This window comes from Podarcis pityusensis (assembly GCF_964106645.2).
Source record: "Podarcis pityusensis genome assembly, chromosome: 1".
Taxonomy (NCBI): domain Eukaryota; kingdom Metazoa; phylum Chordata; class Lepidosauria; order Squamata; family Lacertidae; genus Podarcis; species Podarcis pityusensis.
Window position 1 is genome coordinate 86,120,394 of NC_138028.1, and position 11,332 is coordinate 86,131,725.

An 11,332-nucleotide genomic window follows, 5' to 3' on the forward strand; every position below is an offset into this window, starting at 1 on the left:
GACCAATTCAAGCCTGGACCCAAATAGTCTTAATCCTTGCACAGCTGCTAATGGGAGATGAGGTACAATGGATGCCCTTATTACTCCAGGGACTGCCCAGCCTAGAGTGAGCCGTAGAGCTGCTCCTGCTCCTCCTCAACTTAGGCTCAGTGTCACCCATTGGCTCTGGCAGTCACAGGAAACACCAGTCACCACTGACCGAGATGCAGGCCAAGACCCCCATCTTCCCTTCTAGATGTGTGCCCAACTCTAGTGCCCTCCGAGTTTGATTTCTTACCATGCACTTCTGCCACTTTGAGCTCCCCGTCCGCGTCAATCTCCATTCTCTCCTGCCCATTCTCAAGGATCCTGCAAAAGAGGCCTTGCCACATTGCATTGCAGCACTCGCCACATTGCATTCTGGTCAAGCGTGCGCTGCCGCCACGCCACACCCCACACCCCAACAGAGGCATTCTCGGTGGCTTCTTCCCTGAACTCCCTCCTGCTAGAAGCTCAGCACAAGCCAAACCAGAGCATTGCTCAGAAGCCCTGTAAGACTTAGGACAAAGTTAATACAAAGTGGCTATTTTTATCGTCAACACTGAGAATGTTTCGCTTCATTTTTTTCTGCCTTAACAGTTTTTAACTAACACAAGCACAGCATGGGGGCTAGTTAAATATCTAAACAAATAAACTGATTGATTGGGAAACCACTGATAGTAAGCAGGAAACAATTGTCAAGATCTACTCCACAGGGATAGGAGTTATTAGTTACCAGTATTATTATGCAAGAGCGAGAAGAGTCAGATGTACAGGGGATGGAGTGGAATTGCAAGGAATCCAAAGGACAAGCTATGCATTCAAAATTATCTCAATAATAACGAGAACTGGTCAAGAGGAACAAAATGAAATTAAGCAAGGGCAAATCTGAAACGTTACAGCAAGGATAATTCTTTATTTGCAGTACTGTGTTGAGGCTTGGACACTAAAGGTTTTTAAACCCACACCAGTTCATAAATGAACTGTAAGAAGATAAAAGGTTAAACAATCTGAGCAAAGGATCAGCCTACAGATTAAGGAAGGACAATATACTGGTTGTTTTTAATAGTATTTTTAAAATCTCAGAAGGTGATCAGGTAGGTGGACAGGGCAAAAACAATTGAAGGGAAGCAGGTTTAGGTCAAACATAAGGAAGAATTTCCCATTTGTAAGAGCATTTCATCCCACATGAAGTGCTTTTGAAGGTCTCTTCTATTATTTGCACAGCACATGAATTTGGGTTAATGGAGGACAGGTAATAGAAAAGGAACATATATTCTAAGTTCAAACAAAATGCCAAATGATGGTTTAGCAAAGCCCCGAACTCACAAACTCCCTCTTCCCCCTTCACTCTCCATTCTCCTTTTGCACAATTTGCTTTAGTGAGTTGTTTCTGCTCTTGCAGAAAATGATAGTTTGCCATTACATCTGATTAGGGGGCAGGCTAACTCGCGTGCACCTGGCCCCTCCTTGTCACCTCACCTCCTGGTGGTTATCCGTTTGCCATTGATGTACTTGGTAGATGTGGAGACAGAGCAGAAGCCTATTCCTAATTCAGCACCAGGCCCAAACGTAGTGAAGAAATCTAGGAGGGGAAAGTGACAACATCACTGCTGAGGGGGAGGGAGGCAGCTAGTGCAGGCCTCAATACCAGCCAAATGGCAGAGGCCTCCCATACTGCAAATGTCAGTGGGAATGAAGGGACTGGACAAAGGAGGCACTAACACTTAACAGGAGAATTGTTCCTCGGACATTTAAAAGCAGGGGTGAATTGGGTCCTTGTGAGATGACAGAGCCAGAATGAGGTAGAGAAGCAGATATGGAAGAGGCAAAGTGTATTGGAGAAGCACAGAGGCAAGCCCTGCAATGAGCATGTGCAGCAGATTGCCCACTGAGCTGCTCAAGGCTGCAAGGTGATGCATCCTTGCCTTACCTGTCTGGAATGGAGAGCTGTAGGAGCAATAGGAGTAGGTGGTACAGCCTGGCACGACCCACTGGGGTATTCCTCCTTGAAGATCTGTATATGGGGACAACTCCTCTGGAAAGGAAGGAGGAGGCTGATAAGTGGAAGACTTTCCAGTTACACATTATAACCCAGATAATGCAGGGACATGTTCAGTTTCGTTGCTTGGTGCAATGAGCCTAAGCAGATCAGGTAATATAATGCAATACAAATCCATGTTTATACCATACCCCAAGCCACAGAGAAGATGTCTTATGTGACAGGCACCCCTTCAGTAAGGGCGAGGACAGAGCAGAAAGATTGCAGCCAAGCTAGACCTGGAACCTTCCCCCTGTCCTCGTCTCTGTCAAAGCACAAAGAAGAAAAGCCCTGTGGATCATGGTAGTGAATATAATCCACTGCTGTGGTGGCTGATTCATTAGGGTGAACAGAACACTGCTCCGAGCTCAGGCTCAGGCTGGGAGGACAGAGCTCACACAATCCTCTCTCTCTCAAAAGTCCACTCCTCTTCCTCTCCAAATGGCTCCGTTTCAGCAGCCTGGTGACACAGCAATCCGACACACACTTATCTGGGCACAAGACCCTCTGAAGACAGTGCGACCGCTATCTGAGCAAACATGCACAGGGGTGAACCGTTGGAGAGGGGAGGAAACATTTTAGTTCTTTCCACTGTTGAAAAAGAATGCAAATAAGTAAATAAGTGGAAGACACAAGATCTACCCACTTTGGAAGAATGGCAGATGAAGGTGATTGACTACATGGAACTGGCGGAAATGACTGGCAGAATCCGAGACCAGGGAGAAGAGTCGGTGAAAGAAGACTGGAAGAAATTTAAGGACTATTTACAGAAATATTGCAAAATTAAGGAACTTTAGAAGGATGTTGGATAGAAATTAAGAGGTTTTTAGCTGTAATGCTTTAAGAGACATGGAAAAAAAGGTTAACAATTGGGTAAAAGATTAATGGTAAGGATTTGCTGAACCAACAAATTGAATTGGAATACAAAGAAGGGGTATGAGGAGGTCCGGGGAAATAAGAGTAAGGAAGATCGGTTATGGAACATTATTGTGTTTTTAACTGTTTTATTTTGTATGGTTTTTTTCCCCCTTATTTTTTACTGTTTTTGTTATATCTTAAAACTTTATACTTTTTCTTTATTCTGTACTTTCATGTATCTTTGTGAAACTTTAATAAATATCATTTAAAAAAAAAAAAAGAATGCAAATAAGAAAAATGTGAGTGAGGCCGTTGTCTTGTAACCTTGGTCCTGCAAGCTATAATAACGTCTAGCTCCTTTGTCTCTGAGAAAGGTACTGCGTCTTGAGAATAGGGTGTTAGTGCCTTTATTTTTTAGCAGAAGAAGCAAGTTTTAGACATTTTTAAGCAGGGTGGTGAAACTTTTGCAGCCCAAGGACCACATTCCCTCACAGGCAGACTTCTAGCGGCTGCATGCTGCTGGTGGGTGGGGCCAGGTGCAAAGTGGGCAGGGACACAAATGCGGCTCTCACCTTTGTATAGTAAGCGGCAGCCCAGCCATGCAAAAGTCAGCAGCTTCTGCATCTCCTCCTTTCCACATCTCTCTATCACGGCAAGCCAAAGCTACTACCAAGGTTCAAAGACACTTTCCCACCAGAAGAAAGTACTCAAGGAGGGTGGTGTAAGGTAGGGTCAGTAAGGGATGCAGCCTGGGGAATCGGGGGTGTAGCACTGCTGTTTTAAAATAAATATCTCTTGGCAGAACACATTGAGTTTAGTCTCTGGCATCTCCAGGTTAAATGAAGAGAAGTCTCAGGTGCAAAGGCTGATGAAGACCCCTCTGCCTGAGGCCTGAGCTGCTGCCCACCAGAGGAGACAGCTGTGAGCCAGAGACACCATTATAAGGCAGCTTTATGTTGCCTACCCCTTGTTCCCCTCGTGCCAGCACATACCACAGAGTTCACTGAAGGGATCTTGTCCTTCGAAAAACTCTCTGAAGACCTCATCTGCATCACGGAAGGTGAACATGAAGTCTGGAGTCTCAGTGGCGCTTGGATAAAACCCAGCACCTTCAAGAAAACAAACCAGATACCTGTCACCATCACTTCTCAGCACACCATGGATGTCTTTCAGGGAGTGGAGGAAGAAGGGAAAGGGGATGATATGCTGAGGACAGCTGAATCTAGGCATGATCTCTTGGCCCAAAGCAAGATGCAGAGCCAGAAAGGAAGAAACACAGAGCAGGAAGCAGCCCAAACCACAAAAGAAAACAATTCAGTTCCCAGGGTTCATTATTCCCTATTGATGCAAGAGGGGTCTCCATGTATGCACCCCTTTGCAAACAGTGGTCAGGCAAGAGGACAGCTCCCAAAATGAAAACACAGAAAGATAAGAGAGATAGGGGGCAGGGGTAAAGGATACAGTGAAGCAACAATGTGTTTTGAGCCACCCAGATTTTCATCAGGGGTTTTTTCTCCCTGTGGATTTCCAGTAGGGAAGAAAATTTCCAAGTGCAAGCCTGGGACAGCCTGCACAGGGTAGGTTCCTGCCCTCTGGTGCTAAACAAACTCTACGCTTTCAGGAGGAGCACAAGTTGGTGAGAGCACCAGGAAGTGCTTGTGGTGCTTGTGGTGAGGACTGAGCCCAGAACAGAGGTGGGTATGGATAATATGTCCTGTATGTCTACACACCAACCTCCACTCACCTGTGCTTAGTCCTATCAGCCCCTCGAGTCCGTAGAGGTCATAAAGGTCCCGCTTATAACCTGCCAGAAATAAGGAACAAGAGGAGGCCAGTCCCATCTTGAAGACCATTCAACTTTTGCTACAATCCTGTGCAAATGCTTTAGCTACAAGACTCCTGAGACAGTAGCAGAGCAAGGTGGGAGCATTGGTGGCTGTCCATCCCGGGTGTCACCACTAAGTAGGGGGTGACAAAATGCCAGGCGGCACTCACCGCAGGGTCTGCAGCATGCCTGAGCCACACGTCTCTCCCCAAACGGTCTGCCCACCACCTCCCCCTCAGCTGTAGGGCGGCTGAGTGGGCGGAGGCAGGCAGACTCCTTAGAGGCCCTGCGAAGCATCCTGCCCCAGCTGGCCCCGCCCCTGCACACGGCTGACCCCGCTCCCGGATGCAGGGCACGCATGCGACCCCAGGTGCCCGGTCGGCTTGCTCCACCGCTGCCCTGAGACACCACAAGCTCTCCCTCCAACACTAAGCACTGTGACCCCAAACAGCAGCAAAGTACTGAGTAGCAGAAAATATAGTTGCTCAAAGTGTCCCTGGTTCTTCCTTTTCAAGAGATGGATGGAAGGCAGACTGGCAGGTCTAGCAGTGAACCAAAGGGGCTGCCAGGTGCCTGGAGAAGGGGTTGTACAGGAAACTCATGCTGGGTGGACTGTGATTGGGCTGAGCTCTCACTTCTGTGGCCTGCAGGGAGTGAGAACTGGGAGCCAGCAGCAGCTCAGGAAGCGGCATGTGTGCATTATAGGGAAGGCTTCTAAAAGACCACAACAAGGCAGGGGGCATATAGGAGCACATAGGGAACAGCTCAGAGATGGGAGACCCCTGGGATGGGGAATGGCGAGAATGGTCCAATGTCTTACTGTCTGATAGCACTTCATATGCTTCTGCTATCTCCTTGAATTTCTTCTCTGCATATTCCTTGTTCCCTGGGTTTTTGTCTGGGTGCCATTTCAGTGCATTCTTCCTGTACCTACAGCAGTCCAAAAGGAGAGACTGAACTGTAGGATTACCATTAAGAGAAACCGTCACCTCTCAATATTATGTCAAGAGGAGACGTGTCCTTTCTTCCCCGATACCAGCAGTACATGCTGTGGTGCATGCTCAAACTACATAATCTGTTGGTTTCTAGAAGTCTTCACATAAGAAGCAATATTGACTAGGGCTGCCATATGTTCGGGATTACAAAGGCAGAATTGAAAAAAAGCACAACAAAATTTGGGGTGTCCTGGTTTTCACTTTTTGAAATATAGGGTTTTTACTTTTTGAAACCCTAATATTGGCAATTATGTAATTTCTGCATTCCCCAGATATTACAGATATTACAGAAAGGACCACCACGTAGCTGGCGTACAACCAATTTGTAGGAATGCCTTTGTAACCTCAAGGATAGGGTGCTATGATGGACTCTGTTTGGGTTGCATTCAGTTACTATCTGGTGGGTTTTGCTAGTAGACAGTGTGGGATCCTGATTCCATGCTGGGGTATGCCTCAAAAGATGAATGACACCTGTGATGTAGCATCTGCATAGGCTCCCTGTCCTGTTGCATTCCAGGCACAATGCAAGGTGCTAAATCTGACCTCTTAAGCCCCTTTGGCCATTATTATTACTGAGTACCTTCTTGAATACATTGTCCATGCACCAAATTCAAATAGCGAGGGCATGTATTGTAGATCGGCGAGTTTGGTGGCTGACCTATAATTGCGGAACTCCTTTGTCCTAGAGTCCTTTGTCCAATCAAAGTCTGGGTCTGTAAGCTCTCCAGAATAGTTGCAGAACTTTTTTTCTTTGGTCTGGCATTCTGTGGCCAGGGTTAATAAGCATGGGGTGATTTTTTTTGTTTTGTTTTCTACATTTGTTTGTGTGTGTCATATTACTCCGTGCACTTGTAATTATGTCCTTTTTGTTTTTTTATTCTTCAATAAATGATATTTTTAAAAAGCATGGGGTAATTTTAATTTATTTAGCTATGTTATCGTATGATTGCTTTGAAGTGCAATACCATAATCTACCTGGAATCCTTGGGAAAAGGTAGGATAGAAACTGAATGCACCAAACAACATAAAGAAAGGGCAGATTGCACAGATATTCCTAAAGGAGTAGGGGTGAATCACAGTTTAGATGTGTCCAGCACAAAAGTCCCTGGACCTATTTACCTGCAATTTGACAGTTTATCTACTCTGGAAGGGCTGCTATGTATCCACTTCTGTCAAAGGTGAGAAAAGTCATAGTCATTAAAAAAAATTCCCAATAGTGAATAAGGGTGAGGAGAAGGAAGCAGGGTAAGAAAGACCTTCCCAAGCTGAACTGGGCAGGCGCCAAACTGATCTGAGCCAAACTGGGCTATTTTATGAAGTGCCAAATTCGGGTTCATATAATATCTTGTGGTTGGTGCACACTGTGCTACTTACGCCTTCTTAATGTCATCTGAGGAGGCCGTTTGAGGGATGTCCAGTGTTTGGTAGTAATCAACCATGATGCAGCTTGTTTAGCACAGAGGCCAGCTGTAAATTAGGGGAGAACATGGTAGGACATTGATCATCCTCCAGCCAGGCTTCCACCTCACCCACTCCAGCTCTCAGAAGCACTCAACTGATGCCAGATGCAAAACATCTTCTGCTGAAAGTACCTAATACAAGATGTCTGTTCTAAACATAGTTTAGCTTTATGTGCAGCCACCACTATCCCATCCTCTCATAAGTTGCAGGTGGCATGTGCTTCCACCTCAGGAGGACATTGCTGACCAACTCCCTTGTTCTACGCTATAAAAGGGTATAGGGACACCTGACCATTAGGTCCAGTCTCGGATGACTCTGGGGTTGCGGTGCTCATCTCGCTTTATTGGCCAAGGGAGCCGGTGCACAGCTTCTGGATCATGTGGCCAGCATGACTAAGCCGCTTCTGGCAAACCAGAGCAGCACACGGAAACGCCGTTTACCTTCCCACTGGAGCAGTACCTATTTATCTACTTGCACTTTGATGTGCTTTCGAACTGCTAGGTTGGCAGGAGCTGGGACTGAGCAATGGGAGCTCACCCCATCACGGGGATTCAAACCACCGACCTTCTGATCAGCAAGCTCTAGGCTCTGTGGCTTAACCCACAGTGCCACCCGCTGCACTATACAGTATTATAAATGAATAAGTGGCCCTAGGTCCTGGCTAAGCATAACAAAGGCACAAATTATTGTACTTAAATAAAATAAAAAGGTCTTTGGCCTGTGTTGATAACCAAGTTGTAAATCGTTAAGTACCGTATTTTTCACTCTATAAGACCACCAGACCACAAGACGCACCTAGTTTTTGTAGGAGGAAAACAAGAAAAAAAATATTCTGAATCTCAGAAGCCAGAACAGCAAGAGGGATCGCTGCACAGTGAAAGCAGCAACCCCTCTTGCTGTTCTGGCTTCAGCGATAGCTGCGCAGCCTACATTCGCTCCATAAGACGCACACACATTTCCCCTTACTTTTTAGGAGGGAAAAAGTGAGTCTTATAGAGCCAAAAATACGGTATATATACCTGCAATAAATTGCCCTGGATCTTTACAAGTGGAAATAGTGGAAACACCTCTCCTCCATTTAGCGCAGACTGCAGACATCCAGGCATGTCCAAAGTCTGTTTCGGTGCCCAATCCGGCCTGCCAGCCAATTTAATCTGGCCCCTGTAGCAGTATATGTCCTGGGGTAAAATCCTAAAAAAAAACCCTCAGCAACTTCAATTCTATAAAAAACTCAACAACTTTGGTCGGCCCTTACGCTTCAAATCTGGCTCTCTTTGAAAAAAGTTTGGGCACCCCTGCACTAATCCATGTTATGCACACAAGATCACTAGGACAGGAGATGGCCAAAAGGAGGCTTTGTTTTTGAGAAGGTCATTGTGGTATAATAGCGACAGGTTCAAATCCCTGCAAGGCCAGGTAGAGATTATTAGGAATATTAAATACATTGATCCATATTCTGAAGGGAATTCCATTAAGTTTTCTTCCACCTACATATTTTTATGTATTTTTAAGCAATGCCAAGGACATGCTTTATGGATATGTGCAATTGCTTTGCAGATATCTGGACTGGTTACCCACAGCCACCCACCACTGAGTTGCCATCTGGACTTGTAGTTCAAGAATGCAGATATAAAATAGCAGGAAGGCCGCTGTGAGAACAGGATGCTGGACTAGGTGAGCCATTGGCCTGATCCAGCAGGCTCATCTTACATTTTTGTGCTTAAGGGTCTAACTTCCTGATTCTGATCTCTGTATTCCAGGGTCTCTCTAGACTTTACTCTTCTCCATCTGCATCCCTGGAGACATAGAGCTCATTTGGCTTCTTCCACCCTCTTGCTGTGGAGTTCCGGATTCATCTTATTGTTTCAGGAGGGAGGGAGAAGGTGCATGCTATCTGCATCATGAACTCAATACCTCTGTATCTTCATACCTGCCCAAAGCCTCTGTTTCTGCCTCTGGCTGCCTTGGACATAGGAAAGGACAGCAGGACCTCTCCATCATCCTTTTGCATCTACCCTCTCTTGATGAGCATATACTGCAACCAATGACAATCTTCTGCAGATTGTGATGTCAGGGGGGTGAGGCTGCAAGCTCTTGGTCATGGCCCCAGGTGTATGGTACTTATGAGGGGTTAGTAATTGAGGGAAGGGGACTCCTAGCCAGGGCATCACCACGTGACAACTAGAGGCTGGGATTCATCACAGACACAGAGAGGAAATGGTAAGGAATATATGGCACTGTGTGTGATCTGTTGTACGAAATGACCGTATGAAACTGTGAAATAACATCTCTGTAACACAAAGTCATGCAGCATTTCTGTGGGTCCCTGAATAACACTGTTTTGTCATTGGCTTCCCATTGTGTGTAGGGTTGGCTAGGATCCACCTGCAGCCAGACATGACAGGGCTCAGTTCTAGAACATGCAAAGGAATAATAAAGAAGAGTGTGTGTCTGAGCGTGTGTCAAGTATTCTTTTGCTCACCCCGAGGAACTACCATCAATCTCCATGTGTCTGGGATGAATGAGCATTAATGTGTCAGAACACATGGCTTCCAAGCTAGTCTGAGTTGCATCATCGGAATTTAGAAAGAAACCTCTTCTTTACATGTGGTTACCCCAGGCACTCTGGACGACTTCCAACATATATAAAAACATGATAAAACATTAAACATAAAACATTAAACATTAAAAAAAAACTTCCCTATACAGGGCTGACTGTACCTTGGGTTACAAACACCTCAGGTTACAAACACTTCAGGCTGCAGACTCCGCTAACCTGGAAGTAATACCTCATGTTAAGAACTTTACCTCAGGGTGAGAACAGAAATTGTACAGCGGAGGCGGGAGGCCCCATTAGCTAAAGTGGTACCTCAGGTTAAGAATGGTTTCAGGTTAAGAACGGACCTCCAGAACAAATTAAGTTCATAACCAGAGGTACCACTGTACTTGTCTCCTTGGCACCCTCCACACCCTCCAACATTTTTCCAATGAAAATAAGGATGTCCTAAGGAAAAGCAGGACATTCCAGGATCAAATCAGAAAGCGGGACAGCTTCTGTAAATCCAGGAATAACCCTGGAAAATAGGGACACTTTGAGGGTCTGGAGTAAATGCCTGCTTAGGTGTATGGGAATCAGAGGTAGGTCCAATTATGATGATCAGTTGGCTGAGGAGTGTTATTTCCCTAACCATGAGAAAGCCCATAATTTTGAGGTGCCTTTGGGCTTCAAAGCTAGGGAAAAGCTGAGGTGGTGCCAGCAACTGATATTACAGAGGTGCCCCCCACAGTCTGTCACAATCTCAATTTTTTTCAATGCCATAGAAAGCTAAATCTGTGAGTGTTGGACAAGTTGCTTTGGATAACAACCTAACCAGTTGTTCCTATTTGTGCTTATAAAAGTTCACACTGCAGTGAGTGCCTTGGTACTCTCCTGTTGTGTTTTTCATTCTGGCTCATCCCAGAGGGAAATAATCCATGAATTTTCTCAAGTGAAACTGCCGGCATGGTTGTTAATAAGTGATGCATGTTATGTAATGAATAGGTGCATATAATTAATAGGTAGTGCATAGAGTGTCCCAGTAATTCCTGAGGTAGGAAGCTTCAGACAGGCCATAAAACAGTAATGATCGTGATTGACATACATCTTCCAAAGGATTTGTCCTGCTCTGCTCCTGTTTGCAGAGTGATAAATGGGGAAAAAATTATGCAACAACAGAAACAAACCTCTTGAAATATGTCCATGCACTCAGATACAACTCATGGCAGTCACAATCCGTATTAGGGAAAATACCTTTAGCAGGTCAACCAAAATAGTGTACAAGCATTCGACTTCTCCAGAACTACATCAGGCTAGACGGCAGACAGAAAGCAGAGTAAGGGTAGGAAAAAGCCATGTGACCTGCATCTGATTACAGTCTCAAGATGGAGTGGGGGAGGTGGCAGTAGATATTCAAAACAGGCTAGTTATGTACTAGCCAGGTATCAGGTTACACTAAGACCTCCTGGGGAAAAGAAGCATTCCTAATGGCTGATCCCCCATCTCTTCAATAATGAAACCTGAATAAAACCTGGATAATAGCCCCTTAATGTGGTGCCAGAGATAGTAGAATCACCCGCCTGTATACTTTGTAATTA

At 45.5% G+C, this 11,332-nt stretch overlaps 1 protein-coding gene across 1 annotated transcript in view; it reads right to left on the reverse strand.

Moving 5' to 3' along the window:
* Nucleotides 1-9,253, reverse strand: part of LOC308475535 (uncharacterized protein) — a 34,762-nt gene extending 25,509 nt beyond the window's left edge. Inside the window, exons 1-8 of the mRNA XM_081002565.1 lie at nt 9,129-9,253; nt 7,112-7,204; nt 5,563-5,672; nt 4,662-4,721; nt 3,910-4,026; nt 1,952-2,056; nt 1,501-1,603; nt 278-348 (exon numbers count right to left, since the gene is read on the reverse strand). Of these exons, the coding sequence (XP_080858691.1) occupies nt 278-348; nt 1,501-1,603; nt 1,952-2,056; nt 3,910-4,026; nt 4,662-4,721; nt 5,563-5,672; nt 7,112-7,176 (631 nt within the window). The 5' untranslated portion in view covers nt 7,177-7,204; nt 9,129-9,253. The remainder of the gene's footprint in view (nt 1-277; nt 349-1,500; nt 1,604-1,951; nt 2,057-3,909; nt 4,027-4,661; nt 4,722-5,562; nt 5,673-7,111; nt 7,205-9,128) is intronic.
* Between the last annotated feature and the right edge of the window lie 2,079 nt (nt 9,254-11,332).